At 50.5% G+C, this 23,604-nt stretch overlaps 1 protein-coding gene across 1 annotated transcript; it reads left to right on the top strand.

The window, feature by feature from the left end:
• The first annotated feature begins 1,019 nt into the window (after positions 1-1,019).
• LOC129015427 (small ribosomal subunit protein uS4-like) lies at positions 1,020-1,709 on the top strand. Its single transcript, XM_054453350.2, has one exon. The coding sequence runs from the start codon at positions 1,041-1,043 to the stop codon at positions 1,623-1,625; it is 585 nt and encodes a 194-aa protein (XP_054309325.2). The 5' UTR covers positions 1,020-1,040; the 3' UTR covers positions 1,626-1,709.
• The last annotated feature ends 21,895 nt before the right edge of the window (positions 1,710-23,604 follow it).

Raw genomic sequence — 23,604 nt, 5'->3', positions numbered from 1 at the left:
GGATCTGACAATTGTTTTATAAATATGAAAACAAATGCACAAGCAATAAAATAAAAAATAAATAAATTGGACTTCATCAGAATGGAAAACTTTTGTGCGCCCAAGGACACCATCAGGAGAGTAACCCACAGAAGAGGAGAAAATGTTTGCAAACCATATATCTGATAAGGGTCTAGTATCCAGATTATATAAAGAACTTTTACAATTCAGCAATAAAAAAACAACAAACAACCTAGTCTAAAAATGGGCACTGGGGCTGGGTGCAATGGCTCACGCCTATACTCCCAGTACTTTGGGAGGCTGAGGCGGGAGGCTCACCGGAGGTCAGGAGTTTGAGACCAGCCTGACCAACATGCTGAAACCCCGTCTCTACCAAAAATACAAAAATTAGCCAGGCGTGGCAGCAGGCACCTGTGGTCCCAGCTACTTGGGAAGTGAGGTGGGAGGATCACCTGAGCCTGGGAGGTCAACACTGCAGTGAGCAGAGATCACGTCACTACACTCCAGCCTGGATGACACAGTGAGACCCTGTCTCAAAAGAAAAAAAAAAAAAAAAAGGGCAAAGGACTTGAATAGATCTTTCCCCAAAGAAAATACACAAATGGCCAAGAAGCACATGAAAAGATGTTCAACATCACTAGTCAGCAAGGAAATACAAATCAAAACCACAATAAGATACCTCTTTATACTCACTATAATAGCTACAAAAAAAAAAAAGTTTTGGCCGGGCACAGTGGCTCACGCCTGTAATCCCAGCACTTTGGGAAGCCGAGGTGGGTTGATCACGAGGTCAGGAGATCGAGACCATCCTGGCTAACACGGTGAAAGCCCGTCTGTACTAAAAATACAAAAAATTAGCCGGGCGTGGTGGTTGGCGCCTGTAGCCCCAGCTACTCAGGAGGCTGAGGCAGGAGAATGGCGTGAACCCGGGAGGCGGAGCTTGCAGTGAGCAGAGATCGCGCCACTGCACTCCAGCCTGGGCAACAGAGCGAAACTCTGTCTCAAAAAAAAATAAATAGAGACGGGGAAGCGGAGCCAACATGCCAGTGGCCCGGAGCTGGGTTTGTCGCAAAACTTATGTGACCCCGCGGAGACCCTTCGAGAAATCTCGTCTCGACCAAGAGCTGAAGCTGATCGGCGGGTATGGGCTCCGGAACAAACGTGAGGTCTGGAGCGTCAAATTTACCCTGGCCAAGATCCACAAGGCCGCCCGGGAACTGCTGACGCTTGATGAGAAGGACCCACGGCGTCTGTTCGAAGGCAACGCCCTGCTGCGGCGGCTGGTCCGCATTGGGGTGCTGGATGAGGGCAAGATGAAGCTGGATTACATCCTGGGCCTGAAGATAGAGGATTTCTTAGAGAGACGCCTTCAGACCCAGGTGTTCAGGCTGGGCTTGGCCAAGTCCATCCACCACGCTCGCGTGCTGATCCGCCAGCGCCCTATCAGGGTCCGCAAGCAGGTGGTGAACATCCCGTCCTTCATTGTCCGCCTGGATTCCCAGAAGCACATCGACTTCTCTCTGCGCTCTCCCTGTGGGGGTGGCCGCCCGGGCCGCGTGAAGAGGAAGAACGCCAAGGAGGGCCAGCGTGGGGCCGGGGCTGGAGACGACGAGGAGGAGGATTAAGTCCACCTGTCCCTCCTGGGCTGCTGGATTGTCTCGTTTTCCTGCCAAATAAACAGGATCAGCGCTTTAATAAATAAATAAATAAATAAATAAATACATACATACATACATACATACATACATACAAAAATTAGCCTGGCATGGTGGCAGATGCCTGTAAACCCAATTACTCGGGAGGCTGAGGCAAGAGAATCGCTTGAACCCGGGAGGCAGATGTTGCAGGGAGCCGAGCTTGCGCCACTGCTCTCCAGCATGGGAGAGGAGCAAAGCTCTGTCTCAAAAAAAAAAAAAAAAAAAGTTAACGGAAAATAAATACTGGGAAGGATGTGAAGAAATTGAAACCCTCAAACGTTGCTGGTGGGAACGCAAAATGCTATAGCTACTGTTCCACCCCAAGGTATACACACAAAAAAACTGAAAAAAAGTACTCAAGTGAAAACTTGTACGAGAATGTTCATAGCAGCACTATTCTCAATAGTTAAAAGGTAGGGATAACTCAAATGTCCATCAGTGAATGAATGGATAGACAAAAATGTAATATATCTCTACCAGGAGTACTGACCATAAAAGAATTGAATGATTTGGCCATAAAAAGGAATGATGCATTGATGCTTTCCACAATACACAGGGACCTCAGACACATTTTGTAAAATGAAACCAGACACCGAAAGCCACATATCGTATGATTCCATTTGCATGAAATGTCCAGAATAGGCAAATCCATAGAGAGAGAAAGTGGATCCGTGCTGAAAGGATTGGGGGGTGACTGCCCAAGAGTATGAGGTTTCTTTTTAGGGTGATAACAATGTTCTGGGCTGGGTGCAGTGGCTCATGCCTGTAATTCCAGTACTTTGGGAGGCCAAGGCAGGTGGGTTGCTTGAGGTCGGGAGTTTGAGACCAGCCTGGGTACCATGGTGAAACCCTGTCTCTACATTAAAAAAAAAAAAAAAAATACAAAAATTAGCCAGGCATGGTGGCGCACAGCTATAGTCCCAGCTACTTGGGTGGCTGAGGTGGAAGGATCACTGGAACCTGGGAGGCAGAGGTTGCAGTGAGCCGAGATGGTGCCACTGCACTTCAGCCTGGGTGACAGAGTGAGAACCAGTCTCGAAAAAAAAAAAAAATTCTAGAACTAGATATTGGTGATGATTGCAAAACACTACATGCCACTGAAGTGTACAGTTTAAAATAGTTAAAATGTTAAACTTCGTCACAACTGTATCTCAATTTTTTTTTCACGTAAACCAGGCATCTATGCAGGCATAGCAGGAGGAGGCCAGGCAGGCTATGGTTTTATAGGACCTCCGCCAATATCCCAGGAATCACATGGACCAGAAAGAAAGATGCTTTTCCTCTGGGTGTACTCTGAAACTTCAGACATGAAGTGGCCAGAGGAGGAAAAACTGGTTCCCTAAAAGAATGCAGACTCTGATCCCACTTATTTTGTTAAAAAGAAAAAGAAATACACACACACCTGGAGGAAAAGTTTTCCAAGGAAAAAGAATGCTATAGGCTGGGCATGGTGGCTCACACCTGTAATCCCAGCACTTTAGGAGGCTGAGGCAGGTGGATCGCTTGAGGCTAGGAGTTTGAGACCAGCGTGGCCAGCATAGCGAAACCCTGTCTCTACTAAAAATACAAAAATTAGCCAGGCATGGTGGCTCGCGCCTGTAATCCCAGCTACTTGGGAGGCTGATGCAAGAGAATCATTTGAACCCGGGAGGTGGAGGCTGCAGTGAGCCAAGATCATGCCACTGCCCTCCAGCCTGGTCAACAGAGTGAGACTCCATCTCAAAAAAATAAAATAAAATAAAATAAAATAAAAATTAAAATAAACTAAAGCTATAAATAGTTGTCTCTGAGTGATGTAATTAGGGAATTTTTCATCCTTTTGCTACTGTCCATTTTCTAATGTTTCAGGAACAAATGCAAGTTGCTTATTGAAAAAAACTAATCTCCAAAACAGGAACCCAGTTGCCAGTAAACAGCCCCCACTGACTGGTCTGCGTTACCCATTAACGACGAATTCCGGTCACTCATGTTTCCATAACACCTTTCCATTTCCAAAACATGTTTCCCACATACATCACACGCTTTATCCTCAAAAAAGGTCCATGCAGCCGGGATTCTTCCAGCTGAGTTATGCAGATGGGGAAACTGAGGCCAGGAGGACAGGAGGCTTGCCTGAGGTTACACCCCCAACCCCAATCCTGGCTCAGTGGCCTGGCCCTGACCCTGGCCAAACGCTTTGTTTCTGCTGCTGCCAAGATGGAGCTGAAACGGGGTGAGCTCATGGGCAGAGGGAGGCTTTAGGGAGTGTTACTGGATCTAGCACATAACTATGCAGGATGCCAGCCGGGCGTGGTGGCTCACACCTGTAATCCCAGCACTTTGTGAGGCCGAGGCAGATGGATCATGAGATCAGGAGATGGAGACCATCCTGGCTAACACAGTGAAACCCTATCTTTACTAAAAATACAAAAAATTAGCCGGGCATGGTGGGGGGCGCCTGTAGTCCCAGCTACTTGGGAGGCTGAGGCAGGAGAATGGCATGAATCTGGGAGGCAGAGCTGCAGTGAGCCGAGATCGCGCCACTGCACTCCAGCCTGGGCAACAGAGTGAGACTCCATCTCAAAAAACAAAACAAAACAAAAAAACAGGTAAAACTATGCAGAATGCCCAGTTAATCTGAATTGCAGAGAAGTAGCAAATGCCTGTTTGTCATTTGTATAAGTATGTCCCAAATGCTGCGGATTTGTAATATGTCCCTATACTGCGTAAGACATACTTATACTAAACAATCATTTGCTATTTCTTTGGAATTCAAATGTAACTAGGCATCCTGGGTTCCATCTAGCAGTGCTCCCCGTGAGATCTGCCTCTGGCCAGGACAGGATATCCGAGTCAGCAGGCGGCCTGGCTCCTAGTCCATGGGCAGTTCCTGGTCACCGTCTGTGGGTGATGGCACCTGCAGCCAGTGGCACAGGTAGAGGCCCAGGTGAGCTTCCCAAGCCCTGTAATTAATGGGTCAACCCTTCCCCTCGGGGCGTGGGAGACCATCCCAGAACTGGCTAGGCCTCAGTCTTCACCAGGACCAGGAGAAGCAGCCCAGCTGGATGGCAGGTGGGGCCTTTCCCGCCTGCCCAGAGTGAGGCCCGGGTTACCTGCTTCAGGGCAGGGGCCCTGTAAACCACAGGAAGAGCGTGTTCTCAGGATGGGAGGCCTGATCCTCTTAATAATGACGCACAGGTGTCCTCTTGGCCACAGGGATTGTGCTGCATGACTGTGTTTTGATTTAACAAAACATACCCAGGTCACAGCAACTGGCATCTGATGCAGAATGAAACCCCAATAGAGGAGGAGGAGGAGGAGGAGGAGGAAGAGAGAAGTAAGGGGGGAGGGGGAGGGGTGAAGGGGAGGAGGAAAGGAGGAGAAGGGGGAGGAATGGGAGGACAGAGAGGGGAGGAGGCAGAGGGGAGAAGGAGGGGGAGAGGAGGAAGGGGAGGAGGGAGGAAAGGAGGAAGGGGAGAGGAGGAGGGGGAGAGGGAGGGTAGGGGAGGGAGAGAGGGAGGAGGGGAGGAGGAAGGAGCGGGGGAGAGGGAGGAGGGGGGAGGGGAGAAGGAAGGAGCAAGGGGAGAGGGAGGACGGGGGAGGGGATAAGGGGGGAGGGGAAGAGGGGGAAGTGGGGAGGGAGAGGAGGAAAGAGGAGGGGGAGGAGGAGGAGGAGCTGGTGGGGAGGAGGAAGATAGTGATGGAAACACAAGCTGAGTACCCACTGGGTGCTGGGCCCTGGAATATAAAAGCACTTTTACATTACATTTTCTCCTTACAACAATCCAGCTGTTTTATAGATTAGGCAACTGAAGCCCAGACAGGTAAAGTAACATGCCTCGAATCACACAGCAAGAAGGTGACTAGAGGTGAAATTTGTACCAGGTCTGATTCCTGAAGTTGTCAGGTAACTCTTTTTCTCACCCTCTCAGGTGATGTGTCCCGGGAACCAGGCACCATTTCAGGAGCTAGAACTGGGGTAACAAGATAGGGGTCCCAAGTCCCCTGGAGTTTATATTCTGGTTAGGAGCAACGGAGGAAAAATCCACAATAAACAAGTACCCTGTGACTTTGGGGTCATCTACTGGCACTTTCTCTTCCTTGTAGCCTCCAGGAAACACACGTCCTCATAACACAGAAGAATTTCATTCTTTGAGCTCTATTCCACAACCCAGTGGGGGTGTGGGGGGGGCTGGGCAGTGGAGTGCGGGTGGAGCGTGAGTCATAGAATTATAGTCACCTAACAAACAGTCACAGTCACATGGGCCGCCAGACTCCTCTCTCCCAGCACCCTGTAAGGGAAATAGTATCATCTCCGCTTTACAGGCTTAGCAATAGAGGCCCAGAGAGGTCAGGCAGGTTGTCAAAGGTCACACAGCCAGCACATGGCAGCAGTAGGATTTGAACCCAAGCTGTCTGGCTCTAGGTCCATGCACAGCCCCCATGCTGTGAAGAGCTTCTTAGAGCTTAGAGCTTTCTAGATGGCCCAGATCTGTGACTTTCCGGCCACAGAAGCTAAGAACCTTTCCTTCCAAAACAGTGTCCTACACAGCGCAACTCACAGAACAGAAACAAGCAGTTCTGTGTGAGGTGAGGCAAGGCCCTGCCTTCTGCAGTCTGAAGGAGAGCCCTCTGCCCGTTTTCCCCGCTCCAGCCCCAGCATTTTATAGCTGAGGCCCAAAAAGGGGCTGGGGAGCTAAAGGCCCCACAGCCAGGCTGGAAATGGGAAAAAACCCAGCATGCTTTTTTGCTTTCTTTTTTCTTTGTAGAGACAGGGTCTCGCGTAGTCACCCAGGCTGGAGTGCAGTGGCGCTGTCATAGCTCACTGCAGCCTCTACCTACTGAGCACAGCAATTCTCCCGCCTCAGCCACCTGAGTAGCTGGTACTACAGGCATGCGCCACCACGCCCGGCTAATTTTTTACTTTTTGTAGAGATGGGTTCCCCAGGCTAATCTTAAACCTAATCCTAGGCTCAAGTGATCCTCCCGCCTCAGCCTCCCAAGGTACTGGAACTACAGGCGTGAGCCTCTGTGCCCGGCCAAACCCCCAGCACTCTTGGGTCTCCATGTAAGCTTCTCTCCTCTCTTGGGGCACCCAGTGAGGCCCCACTGTCTCTCCAGGGGCTGAGCCATTTTTTTTTTTTTTTTTTTTTTTTGCCCCAGACAACAACAAGCCAAGATGCCACTCTCCTACTCGGCTTGCAAAAGGACCTGCTTGTATGGGGTTTTCTCCCAGATGCACCATGGCTGGGCTGTTGCTGTGTTTCCTGAAATTTGAACCTCCATATCAGTGTCTGTCCATCATCTGAGGCCCCTGGCATGAGCTGCGGTGGCTCAAGGCGGGTCTCTCTTCCTGAGGCCAGAAGGGGAAGCACAGGTAGGGAGCAGTGCCTGTGGGTACCGGGAAGCCATAGGTTGCTCAACCTCCCGAGAGGGTAACCAGGGCTTACGGTGCAGCCAGGCCACCTTTGGTCTTTAGGAAATGGTGAGAGAAGCGGTGATGATGATGACATGGCTTTGAAAGTTCCCTCTGGTCTCTTTCGCAGCGGCCACAGGACCTGAGCCAGCCCCTCCCTTCCAGAACCTCTGTTTTTGCTCTCTCAGCTGCCCTGCCCCCTCCCCATGGTCATGACAATGAGATAAAGCAGCAGGCACCGTGCCTCATTCAGCTATTTATGTATTTATTAATTTTTTTAAGACAGAGTCTCCCTGTGTCACCCAGGCTGGAGTGCAGTGGCGCGATCTCAGCTCACTGCAACCTCCGCCTCCCGGGTTCAAGCGATTCTCCTGCCTCAGCCTCTCAAGTAGCTGGGATTACAGGCGCCCGCCACCATGCCTGGCTGATTTTTGTATTTTTAGTAGAGATGGGTTTTCACCATGTTGGCCAGGCTGGTTTCAAACTCCTGACCTCAGGTGATCTGCCCACCTCAGCCTCCCAAAGTGTTAGGATTACAGGTGTGAGCCACCGCACCCAGCCTTTTTTTGGGGGGTGGGAGGACGGAGTCTCACTCTGTCACCCAGGCTAGAGTGCAGTGGTGCGATCTCGGTTCACTGCAGCCTCCGCCTCCTGGGTTCCAGCGATTCTCCTGCCTCAGCTTCTGGGTAGCTGGGATTACAGGCATGCATCACCATGCCCGGCTAATTTTTGTATTTTTAGTAGAGACGGGGTTTCACCATGTTGGCCAGGCTGGTCTCGAACTCTTGACCTCAGGTGATCTGCCCACCTCAGCCTCCCAAACTGCTGGGATTACAGGCATGAGTCATTCAGCTATTATGATGATGGTGTTGCTATTGACTTTAAACTTCCCTTCCACCCAAAACAAAACCCTGCAAGGCCCATGAGTGAGCCCTGGGCTGGAACTCAAGTGTTTCCAGAATCACAGTTTTGATCTGTTTGCTGTAGCCATGGCTTCGTGATAAGAAAATGGTCCCAGCTAAGCAAATGGACTCATGACACAAACCACCCCCTACCTGAGCTCTGGACTCAGTCTCCCCAAAGCCCAGAGAGGCAGCAGAGCCCTTCCTGAGAACTCTAGAGCCCTGTGTTACCCTAAGCCTCGTCTCCTCTCTGCCCCTCACCTCCAAAACATCTTCCACTCTGCTCACTCCACTCCAGCCCCACGGGCCTCCTCCCAGCTGTTTCAGCACTGTCCCGCCTCAGGACCTTTGCACGGCTGCTCCTCCTGCCTGGACTGCAGGCATCCCGGGTATGTATGTGGCCTGCTCCTGCCTTCAAACCTGTGCTCAAACACTACTGACCACTCTATCTGAGGTTATCCTCCCTTTCCCGACCCTCATGAAACACCCCCATCCTGTCACCTTTTTCTGTTGCACTACCATCTCCTTTTTAATTTTTAATTTTTTATATTTAGAGACAGGTCTCACTCTGTCTCCCAGCCTGGAGTGCACTGGCGTGATCATATAGCTCACGGCAGCCTCAAACTCCTAGGCTCAAGCGATTCTCCCACCTCAGCCTCCTGAGTAGCTGGGACTACAGACGCCAGCCACCATGCCCAGCTCGTTTTCGTATTTTTTATTTTTGTAGAGATGGGGTCTCTCTGTGTTGCCCAGGCTGGTCTGGAACTCCTGGCCTCAAGCACTGGGATTACATGTGCCAGCCACTGCATTCAGCCACATTTACCACCTCCTAAATCACTACATCATGGTTGTTATTCCACATCTGTCTTCCCAGCTAGAAGGTCCCTGCTGGGAGGCTAAAGCCTGTGTGTTAGTCACTGCTGTGTCCCAGATGCCTGGCATAGGCCTCTGAAAGTGGCAGGAGGCAGCCAAATGCCTAGGCAGATGGGGCGGGTCCCCGGTGAAACCCCACCTCCAAGTGGGAGACAGTTTAAAACCCAAAAGCCAAGCTAGAAGTTAAACTCTCGGACTGGATTGGGAGCTTGTCTTCCCGTTTGGCATGCTTTCCTCTAATTGGCCCCCACCCTTCACCTATTTGACATATACCTACCCTTTCCTAATTGGTTTTCTACACTGTCGTGCCCACCTTTGAGTGGTGTCTTCACTTTAACCTTTTTGCAATACTCACAAACCAGTCAGCCCACACTCCCCATTCTGAGTCCATAAGAGACCCCAGACCCAGCCACAGGGGGAGAACTTTCCCGCCTTCAGGTGGGGGGACCAACCCTGTGTCCCCTCTCCGCTGAAAGCCGTTTTCATTACTCAAAATTATTCTCCACCCTCCTCCTCCAATGTCCTGCATATCCTCATTCTTCTTGGGCATGGTACAAGAGCTCGGGAACTGCCAAACGTGGATACAAGCTATAATACAGGCAAGCCGGGGCACGCCAGTGTGGCTGACTGAGGCCTAGGCAGGGTGTCGCCTACTGGGGGTCCCTGGTTTGTAAAGTGACCGAGAAGAAAAATCCTGCATCACTGGCACATGAATAAGTGAATAAAGAGAGGGCAACATGGACAGGAATGGAATAGGGAGAATCCTGACTCTCCATCCCCCCACCCTCACTCCCCCTTTTGCACCTGCCTCCAAACACAGGCGGCCCTCCAGACCCCATCCTGGGAATGTCACTCAGAGGCCTCAATGTCTGGAGGGTTTCCACAAATCAGACAAATAAAACCGCCTCCCCTTCCCACCTCCCCACCCTTCTGCGACAGAAGTCATTCTCCCACCCAACCCCACCCCACTGGCCTCCCTCCTCCACCCTGAACACCTTCTTGGGGCCGCCACAATTAGACCCTGAAATGTAGAGGAAACATTTGGGAAATCCCTGAGGGAAGGGGCTCTCCAATTTTCTTCTCTCCCTTGGCCACACAGAGCCAGGGTAAGGTTAGCTACTTGACCCAACCTCTTTCTGAACCAAGAATATCCTCTTCCTAAAACCATAGTATTTTCTTAAAAATCGTGACTGGTTCCTACATGGAAACACAGTAGGAGCCGCTTTCGTTTATTTATGAACTTTTTTGAGACAGGGTCTCGCTCTGTCGCTCAGGCTGCAGTGCAGTGGTGTGATCACAGTTCACTGCAGCCTCCACTTCCCGGGCTCAATCAATCCTCCCCTGCCTCAGCCTCCCCAGCAGCTGGGACTACAGGCACCCGGGTAATTTTTGTATTTTTTGTAGAGACGGGGTTTTACCGTGTTGCCCAGACTGGTCTCAAATTCCTGGGCTCAAGTAATCCGCCTGCCTAGGCCTCCCACGTTGTTGGGATTACAGATGTGAGCCACCCTGGCTGGCCGGTGCTTGCTTTGTAGTCCAGAAATTCCACCCTGGGAATCTACCGCATGGATGTTCTTGTTCCTGTGCCTGGATGGGATGTCCCACACGACCTCAATAGTGACAGCCCCAGCATGGAAACAATGCAAATGACTCAAGAAGGAGTTGAATAAATACCTCCAGGAAAACCACTCAATAAGATAACTCTGCCCAATGGGGCCGCGTGCAGTGGCTCACGCCTGTCATCTCAGAACTTTTGGGGAGGCTAAGGCGGATGGATTGCCTGAGCTCAGGAGTTCGAGACCAGCCAACATAGTGAAACCCTGTCTCTACTAAAAATACAAAAAATTAGCTGGGTGTGGTGACGCATGCCTGTAGTCTCAGCTACTCGGGAGGCTGAGTCAAGAATTGCTTGAGCCCAGGAGGTGGAGGTTACAGTGAGTTGAGATCTCACCATTGCACTCCAGCCTGGGTGATAGAGTGAGACCCTGTCTCAAAAATAAATAAATAAATAAATAAATAAGTAATAATAAGATATTCTGCCACTGCTAAGGAGGAAGGAAGAGCCTTATGCAGGCTGTTATGGAAATGTTATGGAAAGCAGGCTGCTAAATTCATCAATGTGAGACCGAAGCTGTAGGACAAGGAGTCGTGAACAGCTGGTCTCGTGTGTCACTATCTACAGTAGTTGTCTGTCTGCAGGTCACATCTGCAGTGGGGCATGAAATCATTTGATTGGGTTATGACGAGCCACCTTTCTTTGTAAACAAAATGTAATTGAATGGAACGGAATAGACTACACAACTCCAGACGGGCACTCCATGCCACAAGTGTGGTTGAGTTACACTTGTGTTTTATTTCTATATGAGTGCCTGTGTGTACCAGGTTGTAAGATCTATTGTTCACTGGGGCTTGTTGCAAAAAAAAAAATTGGAAAGCCTTGAAATGGAAACTATCTAAAAGAAAGGACCCAGGTGGGATTCAGTGACTGACTCACGCCTATAATCTCAGAGCTTTGAGAGGCCGAGGTGGGAGGATTGCTCGAGGCCAGGAGTCCCACACCAGCCTGGGCAACCCAGTGAGACCCCATCTCTACAAAAAAATAACAAAAAATTAGCAGAGTGTGGTTGCCCATGCCTGTAGTCCCAGCTACTCAGGAGGCTGAGGTGAGAGGGTCCCTTGAACCCAGCAGTCCGAGGCTGCAGTGAGCTGTGATCACACCACTGCACTCCAGCCTGGGCGATCTAGAAAATAAAATAGAACACATTTAAAAACAAAAGGAAGGACACAAACAGTAAAGGGTGCCTCACTCTGAAGAGGAGGAGGGGGTTGCAGGCAGGAGCTTTATATTATACAATTCTGTACTATTTGTGTGTTTCTTTTTAAACAATCAGTATGTATTGCTTTTGCAATAAAATAAAGACCTTTAACAATCTTTTAGAAAAAATAAACTTCCCTGCCTCCATCCCCAGGATGGGGGCGGTGCTGTTTGAGCTGTCAGCAGGCTTTTGAGGTGAAAAAGACCAAATCCCTGCCCCAGGGGCTCTGCCTCCCGAGGGGTTTCAAGGGCCTCCCTGGCTGTTTTCCACGCGCCCTTCTTTTCCCCTCCAGAAATCCAGGGGAACATCCAAAAAGGAAACACGCCTTGAGATGTCAGTCTTCATTTTCCAAAATGGAACAGGCGCTCCAGTTTTAGCCTGGGAATGGCTGGAAACGCCCTGGGGGACACAGCTGCCTGGCAAGGTTTCCTAGCAGACAGAGCAATGCGGCAGTATCAGAAATGGTTCGGAAAATCCGCAGCCCCCATCCCAACCCGGCCATCTCAGCAGGCATGCAATTGTGTTTCCAGCTTAGCTGACAAAGAGCTCTCAGAACTCCTCCTTATAAATGCAGATTTAAGAATCCACTAGAGGCCGGGCGCGGGTGCTCACGCCTGTAATCCCAGCACTTTGGGAGGCTGAGGTGGGCGGATCACAAGGTCGGGAGATCGAGACCATCCTGGCTAACACAGTGAAACCCCATCTCTACTAAAAATAAAAAAAAATAAAAAAAATTAGCCGAGTGTGGTGGTGGGCGCCTGTAGTCCCAGCTAATCGGGAGGCTGAGGCAGGAGAATGGTGTGAACCCGGGAGGTGGAGCTTTTCAGTGAGCCAAGATCGCGCCACTGCACTCCAGTCTGGGCAACAGAGCGAGACTCCACTAGGGGCTGGGCGTGGTGACTCATGCCTGTAACTCCAGCACTTTGGGAGGCTGAGGCAGGAGGATTGCTTGAGCCCAGGAGTTTGAGACCAGCTTAGACAACATAATGAGACACTGGAGGGGTAGGTGGTGATGTGAAATTTCAGTTCTGTGTGCTCATAGTTCTAAATCAACCAAACCCATTCATGCCTGCTCTAAAATGTGGAATATGCTTGGTGGATTTTAACTTGGAACTACATTCACTGAAGGGAAAGAAATTCCTGAGAGCTGACCTCTCATGAGCCCCTGTGAAGCAAGTATTTCATATATCATTAGTTCATTTAATCCTCATTACGACCCAACTAATTGCATAGTTTTGTATCATAAATATATTGTTTAGATAGCAAAGGAAATTTATTTGCTCATATAGTTGGAAAGTCCATGGTGAGGACTTCAGGCATGGCTGGATCCAGGAGCACAAATGCCATCATCAAGAATCTCTCTCTCGGCCAGGTGTGATGGCTCACGCTTGTAATCCCAGCACTTTGGGAGGCCAAGGCAGGAGGATTGCTTGAGCCCAGGAGTTCGAGACCAGCCTGGGCAACACAGCAAGACTCTGTCTCTCTTTAAAAAAAAAGAATCTACTAGGTGGTGGCCACAGTTGTGTCACCTGGATGGTTCCCTATTATAAAATGTCACTGCAATAGATATTGCTGGGCATATGGCTTTTCTTTTCTTTTTTTTTTTTTTTTTTAGGGTTATTTCCTTTGGGCAAATTCCCAGAAGTGTGATTACTGACAAGAAAAGTATAGACATTTCCAGGCCCCTGAAACACTGCGTCAAACTGCTTCCTGGAGAGGCTGGGACCCACCCACGCCTGTTCAAGGAACCGCCTGCTCAGTGTGATGAAGCCACTGCCACCTCGGTCATCTTTGGATGTGAAACATCTGTTCTCCTGTGTCGGGAAGTTGGAGCAATGCAGGAAAGAAAGGAACTTCCTTGCCTACTCCAGGAATCGGCCAGGACCACCGCTGGACGTGGGACACTTGAATGGGTCCCTCACCCGTGTGCAGGCCCTCAGGGCTCCCAGGAACAGGAATGTGTCCTTTCCTCTCTCTCTCTCTCTCCACTGTGCAAACAGGGAGCCCAAGCTCCCAGCATCCCCCCAGCTAGCTCTCAGCATCCCCCCAGACAGCTCTCAGCATCCCCCCAGCCAGCTCTGAATGGAGGATGGGCTAAATTACGCACTGTGGACTTCACCAGTAGGGCTGTGACAGGTGGCTGTGTCCCCGTGGGGAATGTGGCCCCTAGTATTCAATAGGGGGACGCCACGCAGGTCTGGCTATGTCTTCAGAAGCCCCCACGAGGCCCAGGATTCCTCCCAGGCGGGATCCTATGCACCTCCTGGAGGACTGGGAAGAGGGAAAGGAATGCAGCTAGCACTGCCCTGGGCTCCCTTCATAGCGTGGGGGACCCCTTTCCAGCCCTGTGTCTCTCTTTACAGCCCAGAACCACACAGGAGGGAGACTCCTAGGCAGGGGCTGCAAGGAAGGAACAGAAGAAAAGGAGAAAGAAGGGAGGGAAACAGAGAAAGGAAAAGAAAAAGAACTGAGATGGGACAAGGAGAGAGAAGAGGGGAGGAAGTGAGAAAAAGAAAGCAGCAGCCAGCTAGGCATGGAGGCCAAGGCAGGAGGACTGCTGGAGGCCAGGAGGACTGCTGGAGGCCAGGAGTCCAAAGATGCAGTGAGCTATGATTGCACCACTGCACTCCAGCCTGGGCAACAGAGTGAGACCCTATCTCTAAGAGAAAGAGAAGCAAGAGAGTTATCGTGAGAGCCCCAAGAGCTTCCCACGCTACACATGTCACTCTCACAACCGCACCCGGAGGTAGGTTCCACTGTTCCCACAGAAACTCATCAATAGCTGCCTCTTTAGGATCAAGACCAACCCCTCCCATGGCCTGCACACAGCCTGGTCTTCTGGAAGCCCCGGCTCCGCAGTCCCCATTCTTCCTTCAAAGTGTCGCACACACAGGATATGTGATTATTGATTTAGTTGAGGGATCCTTTTTCGTTAAACTTATTGTGGGCTATTGCTATCATACACAGAGTAGGCATGATAGTCTGGTGGTGCTGAACTCTACACCCTACTCACCATCTGGTCTATCTGATGCTATCTGTCCCACATGGTTCCCTCTGCCCCTGGATTTTTTTTAATTTTTATTTTTTAATTTTTTGAGATAAGGTCTGGCTGTATCGCCCAGGCTAGAGTGCAGTGGCATGATCTTGGCTCACTTCAACCTCCACCTCCCAGATTCAAGCCATCTGCCCACCTCAGCCTCCCGAGTAGCTGGGACTACAGGCACGCACCACCATGCCCAGCTAATTTTTGTATTTTTTGTAGAGACAAGGTTTTGCCATGTTGCCCAGGCTGGTCTTGAACTCCTGATCGCAAGTGATCCACCTGCCTCGGCCTCCCAAAGTGCTGGGATTACAGGTGTGAGCCACCTCGACTGGCCAGAAAAGTTCCTGAAGGAAACTAAAAGTACACACGTGAATGATAAGAAAGTGAAACAGGCTTACTGCTGATATTAATTTTATATGCACTGGAAAACCAAACAATTTCTGCAACTTGCTTTCTTGCAATTTTTGCTTTATTGTGGTGGTCTGGAACCAAAACCATAGTATCTCTGAGGTATACCTGCAGCCACAAAACTACAACATGCCCAGGCTGGAGAGCAGTGGGGCGATCTCGGCTCACTGCAACCTCCGCCTCCCGGGTTCAATCGAATCTCCTGCCTCAGCCTCCCGAGTAGCTGGGAATACAGGCACCCACCACCACGCCCAGCTAATTCTTTTGTGTATTTTTCGTAGAGATGGGGTTTTGCCGTGTTGACCAGACTGGTTTCAAACTCCTGACCTCAGGTGATCCACCCGCCTTAGCCTCCCAGAGTGCTGGGATTACAAGCGTGAGCCACTGCGCCCAGCCTACTTCACTGTATTCTTCCAACAACCTTATGAGCAAAGTACTATTCCTGTCCTATATTATGGATGAGGAAACTGAGTTCAGAGAGGTTTCAGGGATGGCCCAAGGTCACATCACCATTGGGGAGTAAATCCACATCCTCACCCCAGCCAGTTTGGCTCCAGAGCCCCGGCTTCCATTGCTATTCTGAACTGCCTGCAGTGTGGACCATGTTTTCTGTTCCGAAGTTGGGGAAGTAAAACCCCCACACTCAGGGCAGGTGCCTGATGTACAGCCTCCTTGCCAAGCTGGCCTCAGCCTTGCATCACAGGCCTGCATCAGAGGATGCAATGTGATACTCACTATCATGTTCCATGCAGAGCTGTGTTGAAAACAGTGCTGTCTCCTCCAGCACATTGCCTTGGCCCCTGTATAAGGGCCTGTAGGAGAAAAGCCCTTCACACCCAAGAAGGCTGGACTTCCCTTAAGCTCTTAATTTATTTTCAACTTTGGGTCAGTGAGAATCTTGAAATTAATTTGTTCTCTTTTCGCTCTGGCCACTAGGAAGCTCAGAGCCAAATGTATGTCCCACTTCTGAAAGTAGTGTGCTTTAATATGGGTATCATTTGGGAAAAAAAAAAGTTCTTTCCTTCTTATTGTTTTCTACCTCAACGTCCTCATTAAAAAAATCCTGTTGTTTTGTTGGTATCTCTGTAAGTTACCTCGAATCCATCTTGGAAAAAGGCAAGGGTTGTGAATGCAAAAAAAAATTTAATAAATACAGGCACACATGAAAAATGAATGAATAACCATAACGTCACTAGACCAGGGTTCATCAACCTCGGCACTATTAATATTTGGGGCCAGGTCATTCATTGTTATGGGAGCTTTCCTGTGCATCACGGAAGGTTTGGCAACATCCCTGACCTCTTTCTAGAAACCAGTAGCACTCCTCCCTGCATCATGACATCCAAAGATGTCTCCAGATGACATCTCCAGATTTGTCCCCTAGGACCAAATTCCCTCCCAGTTAAGAACCCCTGTCCCAGCTCCCTGAAGGCGGATCATTATGGTTTTACAAAAGTAAACCCCCTCAGGCATGAAGCTGGCACTTAGCAGAAACAGCTGTCTGAAGAAATAAATTAATGCCTGCCCCAATACATCATCCCTTTCCAGGCTTCCAGGACACAGAGCTCTTGCCACCTCCATCCTCCTAGCACCCCCATGGGATCAGAATTAGATCCTTGCATCACAGATAAACCCCACTGGGGTTCAGAGAGGCTGAGCAAGTGGCCCAAGATCACACAGCAAGCACAGCCCAGGATAAAGGATCAAGTGCAGAAAGACTTCCTGCCCCTTGTTATGGTGAGAAGAACGGGGAGCAGTGATGAAAGGGACGTAGCTGGATCATGGGGGACAAGTTGGATTCTACCGGGTGTGGGGAAAGGGGAGGGGAGTTCCCAGGTAGGGAAATCCCAGCATGAGCAAAAGCCCGTAGGCAGGAATTTGAGCAGCTTGCTTAAGAGTTGGGAACTCCCACAAGAATTCGAAACCTAAAAATCCATAGGAAACTGTACACAAATGGTGGAAACACCCCAAATGTCCGTCGACAGACAAGTGGATGAACAAAATCCAGTCTATCCATACGACGGAGCATTATTCAGCCATAGAAAAGAATAAAGCACTGATACAGGCTGCATCGTGGATGAACCTTGGAAACAGTACACCGAATGAGAGAAGTCAGATGCAAAATGCCACAGGGGGCCAGGCGCGGTGGCTCGCGCCTATAATCCCAGCACTTTGGGAGGCCGAGGCAGGTGGATCATCTGAGATCAGAAGTTCGAGACTAGCCTGGCCAACATGGTGAAACCCTGTCTCTACTAAAAATACAAAAATTAGCTGGGCATGGTGCCTCATGCCTCTAGTCTCAGCTACTCAGGAGGCTGAGGCACGAGAATCTCTTGAACTCAGGAGGCAGAGGTTGCAGTGAGCTGCGCTCCAGCCTGGGTGACAGAGTAAGACTCTGTCTCACAAAAAAAAAAAAAAAACCCAAATAGTATACAGTTCCATTGATGTGAAATGTCGAGAACAGGCAAATTCACAGAGACAGAAAGCGGATTCATGGTTGTAGGGCTGGGGGAACAAGGAAATTAGACAGCAATGGCTAAAGGGGATGAGGTTTCTTTTGAAGCTGTAGAAAATGTTCTGAAACTGACAGTGGTGACAGTTGCACAATTCTATAAACTAAAAGCCTTTGAATAGTATACTTTTTTTTTTTTTAAGACAGAGTCTCACTCACTCTGTCGCCCAGGCTGGAGTGCAGTGGCGAGATCTCAGCTCACTGCAACCTCCATCTCCTGGGTTCAAGCGATTCTCCCGCCTCAGCCTCCTGAGTAGCTGGGGGTTACAGGCGCCTGCCACCACACTCAGCTAATTTTTTTGTATTTTTAGTAGAGATGAGGTTTCACCATGTTGGCCAGGCTGGTCTTGAACTCCTGACCTCAAGTGATCCACCCGCCTTGGCCTCCCAAAGCGCTGGAATTACAGGCGTGAGCCACTGTGCCCGGCCTGAATGGTATGCTTTAAATGGGTGAATTGTCCGGTATGTGAATTATGTATCCAAAACACTCTTGGAAAAAAGAAAAAGGGATAAAGGGACCAAAGGATTCAGGCTGCAGGACTGGCTGTGCCACTTTCCGGCTGCATGACCGTAAGCAAGTTACTTCACCTCCCAGAGCCTCAGAGGCCCTCATCTGCCACGGTTGAGAGATGCCTGCCGTTCAAGGGACCGTAAACATTTGTCCCTGGCATGCCTCCTTCCCTCCCACTTCTGCCTCACACTCCAGAAGCCTCCAGAATGTCTGCTGCAGGAATGGGGTAATTCCTTGAAATCCGAACGGAAAAGACCAGGCTTTCCTGGCCAGTGATGGAAACAAATTTTCACTGTCGTCCAAGCGCTGTATGCTGGAATAACACCCCACCTTCTCTCTCCAGGCCCAGAGGTCCCTGCCTGTCATTTACAGTTTCAAGGCACCAAATGACCCCAGTGATTTACAAAGGATTCCTTATGGCCACCAGTCTCTGCAGCCTTCAATCCTCCCCACCCTAGTCCCCACTGCTCCTGATGGCTATGGGGGGCCTCACGGAAGCACAGAGAAGCTGGGACTCACCCTGCAAAATAATCCAGCCCAGGAGGACTGGGTGGTGGGGGGACCCCATAAAGAAGCAAGTGTGTGAGCAGCTCCTCCGCACACAATGCCCCCTCAGAAACCTGTCCCAGGGGAAAACAGAGGATCTCTATTGGCAAGGCCTAAGAAAGAAATGTCTGTCTTTTTTCAGGACCTGCCCCCGCAGGCTCCAGGCCAAGAATGTCCGGCAAGGGGTCTATTAAGTTTCTAAAATTATGCCTAGGTTGGAGGGTTGGTGGGGGTGAGGATCAGGAATGACGTGGCGGGCGGGCAGGCAGGAAATCTTTATTCTGGTCCTTCAAGCCCCAGCCTGCACGCTGGGCAGTGGGAAGGGAGTGGAGTGTCCCTCCAGCAGATATCAGGTTGGCCCGAGAATCAAAAGCTCTGTGCACATGCCTTGGCAGCTCAATTGTCTTCAGACATTGCCACAGTGCCTTCCCAGAGTGCTCAGGTTTTCCCCCAAGCAAGGGAACAATGGGATGGAGCCCAACTTGAGTAGTAAATAAGAGGAAAAAAAACCATCGTCCAGTGGTCATAATCTAGAAGTGGAAACAGGGTTGCTGTGTTGGTTTGTGCAGGTTGCGCACTGCATAAATGCAGGAGGCACTCTTCTCAAGTATGGAGTCATGCTGTGTACAACTCAGACAACCATTCAAGGCAACCTGTAATGTACCAGAAGGGGGACCATCTGGCTCATGGGAGCAAGCCTTCACTCTTGGGTGGGGCTGGGGAAATGTGAATCAGTGGCCAGTTCGTACATGGAAGATGGAACAAGACCTCACTACAGTGTCAGTCCTAATTGAAATACTTAGGACCCCTCTCCCCCAGCTACCAAAATCTAAGGGGTAGGAGGAGGGAGGAAAAGTCAAGGAGAAGGTGCCTAAAAATCTGTGGGTCGTCCTACCTCCCAGATACGGTTTCCAGAAAAACATACAGTACATGGCTAGGCATGGTGGTTCATGTCTCAGCACTTTGGGAGGCTGAAGCAGGAGGATCACTTGAGGCCAGGAGTTCAAGACCAGCCTGGGCAACATAGTGAGACAAAAAAAATTTTTTTTTAATTAGCCAGGCGTGGTGGCACAAGCCTGTAGTCCCAGCAACTCGGGAGGCTGAGCTGGGAGGATGGATTGAGCCCAGGAGTTCGAGGCTGCAATGAGTCATGATCACCCCCCTACACTCCAGCCTGGGCAACAGAACGAGACCCTGTCTGCAAAACATATATATAGGACGCCCAGTTAAACTCAAATGTCAGAGAAACAGTGATACTTTTTTAGCATGTCCTAAATACAGCATGGGATATACTTATACTAAAAAATCATTTGTTATTTCTCTGACATTTGAATTTAACCAGGCATCCTGCATTTTCATTTGCTAAATCTAGCAAGCTTTCCCCTAGAGGACAACCCTATGACAACACTTTTTACCACCCACTATTGCCTGGAAATGGCTACTAAATTGCAGCCAATTGGGAGCAAATTTCCTCCAAGAATTTTTCTTTCTTTTTTTTTTTTTCTTTCTTTTCTTTTTCTTTTTTCCTTTTTTTTTTTTTTTTAAGACAGAGTCTCCCTCTGTCACCCAGGCTGGAGTGCAGTGGTGCGCACGATCCCGCCTCATTGCAATCTCTGCCTCTTGGGTTCAAGTGATTCTCCTGCCTCAGCCTCCTGAGTAGCTGGGATTACAGGTGTGTGCCACCATGCCTGGATAGATTTTTTGTATTTTTAGTAGAAACGGGGTTTCACCATGTTGTCCAGGCTGGTCTCAAACTCCTGACCTCAGGTGATTCACCCGCCTCGGCCTCCCAAAGTGCTGGGATGACAGGTGTGAGCCGCCGTGCCCGGCCCTCCCATTTCAACTGCTGTGTGGTCCCACAGGATATGGAGTGTGACAACAACCCCCATCCAACGCAGCTTAATGGCTTCCTTCTTCCTTCTTCCCCTCGGGGCTCTGAAATCACCACTCGCCTGGCAAAGAGGGTTATGTGGGTGCCCACACAGCCATGTCACGGAAAGGGTGGAAACAGGGTCTCAAAGTCCAAAGATCTCCTGGCACTGCCCACATCGCCAAAGCTCAGGAGAGCCAACCATGTGCCAGGCTTGCTCAGCCCAGATCTAAAACGGGGGTCTCTCCAGTGAGTCAGACCAGGTCGTTTCCCAGCCCAGGGACTCTGTGACTCCTGGGAGCCGCGGCAGCCTTTCGCTGCACTGTCCTCATCATTCCTGTGAAAAGGGGCCACCTGGGGGGCAGCCTGGAGGGTTGGTGAAGAGGTGTCTCCCTCCCTGGCTTGGCCTGGGCTCTCTGGAAGGCAGGTGAAGAATGAGGAAGGAAGGGCCTTATTGGGCAACTCCCAGTAGGTTTCTGTGGGAACGGCTGTCTGACCTCGTGTGGGTCACCTGCGGTTAGAGCAAACTGCACTGCATGCGGCCAGCGGGTGGTCAGGACCAGCCCAGCTCAGGACATCCACATGCACAGAGAACCTGGATGGAAAGTTTATCAAGGCCCGGGCAGGAGCCCTGGCAGAGGCAGCAGACCTTCCCACCCCACTCCCAGCCCAGAACTGGCCACCCACGCCCCCACCCCATTCTCCCCTGACAGCTCTGTTTGTCCATGTCCTTGAGAAGGGCGGAGGGACGGGGACAGACTGAAAAGAGATGTTTGGAGGATGAGTCCACCCTCTTGGGGAATGATTTCATTGTGGAACCAAGCTTGGTTACACCAGAAGCTCTTGGGCACCATCTCAGGGCCTCCCATGGCTCCTGGAGACTGTGGGACCCTGTGACCCCTAGAATCTTGACCTCCCAACCCTGCAAAAGCTGTCCTCGTGGGGCACAGCCGATGGTCTGGGTGCCTCTTGATGGGCGAGGCTAGCCATTCAGGTGCTTCACTCTAGGTATTTCTTTGGAGTTTTTTTTGTTTGTTTTTTGGGGTTTGTTTTAGATGGAGTTGCGCTCTGTTGCCCAGGCTGGAGTGCAGTGGTACAATGTCGACTCACTGTAACCTCCACCTCCTGCTTCAAGCGATTCTCCTGCCTCAGCCTCCTGAGTAGCTGGGACTACAGGCACCTACCACCACACCCTGCTAGTTTTTGTATTTTTAGTAGAGATGGGGTTTCACCATGTTGACCAGGCTGGTCTCAAACGCCTGACCTCAAGATCACTCTAGTTTTTGTTCCCACTTCTGGATCTCCATGGGATGGAGACGGAGAGACGGGACACTCGCATTGACAGAGAGACCAGAGCTCCTGGGTCACCTGGGGGAATAAGCAATGCAGCCAGCTGCTAGGTCCCAAGTCTGCCTTCTCCTGACCATCTGGGTAATTCAGACACAACCGGGTCTGAGGTGCCAGAGTGTGTTGTTCCGCCTGTTTAGACCTGCCCCACCTCGAAGACATCGGTGATTCACAGTCTTCCCTAGAACGGACAACTCCCGGAGGGTGGGGCCTCTGCTGATTCAAGCTGGGCTCCTACGAGAGCTCCCAGAGGGTGAGGGCAGTCAGGGAAGGCTTCCAGGAGGAAGTGGCTCCTGTTGAAGGCTAAGCCAGAGTTAGGTGGGAGAGGAGCAGGAAGGGTGTCCTTGCAGGGGGCACAGCGAGACAGAGGGTGTGGCATGTGCCGGCTCAGCAGTTCACACTGGTGGAACCGAGGGCACAGAGGTGGCTGTGGAAAAGCCCAGACAGAAAGGACATCTCAGAAACGAGGATCTGTACTCCGAGAGCCGGCCTCACCCTGCCACATGTTGTCAGATGACCAGGCAGGCCACTTCTCTTGCTGAATGTTTATTTCCTTATCTCTAAAATGGAACCGACAGTTGAGATCAACGCCTGTGCTCTGTGGGGTCCCTCTGCTCCCTGGCAGGCCCTGAGATTTGGACATTTGCACATGACTCATCTCATTCATTCCCAGCAACACCAGTCAACAGTGGAGCCGTTATGCCCATTGTACAGACGGGGCAGCTGAGGCTTGTGCAGGCTCAGAAGGACGTCCCGGCCTCTCTCACTCTCTTTTCTCCCTCCTACGGATGCTGTGACAAATGTCCACAAACTAGGTGGCTTAAAACAACAGAAACTGATTGTCACAGTTCTGGAGCCTGGAAGTCTGAAATCAAGGTGTCAGCAGGCTGGTCCTTCTGGAGGCCTTCTCCTTCTCCTTCTTCTTTCTTCTTCTTTCTTGTTCTTTTTTTTTTTTTTGAGACAGAGTCTCACTCTGTCACCCAGGCTGGAGTGCAGTAGCACAATCTTGGCTCACTGCAACCTCCACCTCCCAGGTTCAAGCAATTTTCCTGCCTCAGACTCCCAAGTACTGGGATTACAGGCGCCCGCCACCATGCCCGGCTAATTTTTGTATTTTTAATAGAGACGGGGTTTCTCCATGTTGGCCAGGCTGGTCTTGAGCTCCTGACCTCAAGTGACCTGCCCACCTCGGCCTCCCAAAGTGCTGGGATTACACTGTGAGCCACTGTGCCCAGGCATTCTTTTTTTTTTTTTTTTTAAGACGGGGTCTTACTCTGTCGCCCAGGCTGGAATGCAATGGCACAACTTCAGCTCACTGCAACCTCCACCTCCAGGGCTCAAGAGATCCTCCCATCTTGGCCTCCCAGAGTGCTGGAATCACAAGTATGAATCAGTGTGCCCGGACTGTTTTCACCTTTCAGCTGTTACAAATATCTTCTTACTTCCTGTGATATGCCTACTAGAAAATTTAAACTTGCCTAGTGGCATGCATTACCCTGCAGCTGGACCAGCTCTGTTCTAGACGGCAGGCAGTTCTAACAGCAGGGAGTCAGTTCATTGATTGTCATGGCAGCAAATGCATGGCTTCCAGGACCCTGTGGCCCACTGTCAGATGGGGCTGGGCATGAACCCAACAGGCCGGGTCTGAGTGCCTCACTCACAGCTGCTTCTCCAGCACCCAGCT

Source organism: Pongo pygmaeus, chromosome 18, assembly GCF_028885625.2.
Source record: "Pongo pygmaeus isolate AG05252 chromosome 18, NHGRI_mPonPyg2-v2.0_pri, whole genome shotgun sequence".
NCBI classification, from domain to species: Eukaryota; Metazoa; Chordata; class Mammalia; order Primates; family Hominidae; genus Pongo; species Pongo pygmaeus.
The sequence above is the reverse complement of the archived record's forward strand: the minus strand, read 5'-3'. Positions and strand labels throughout refer to the sequence as shown.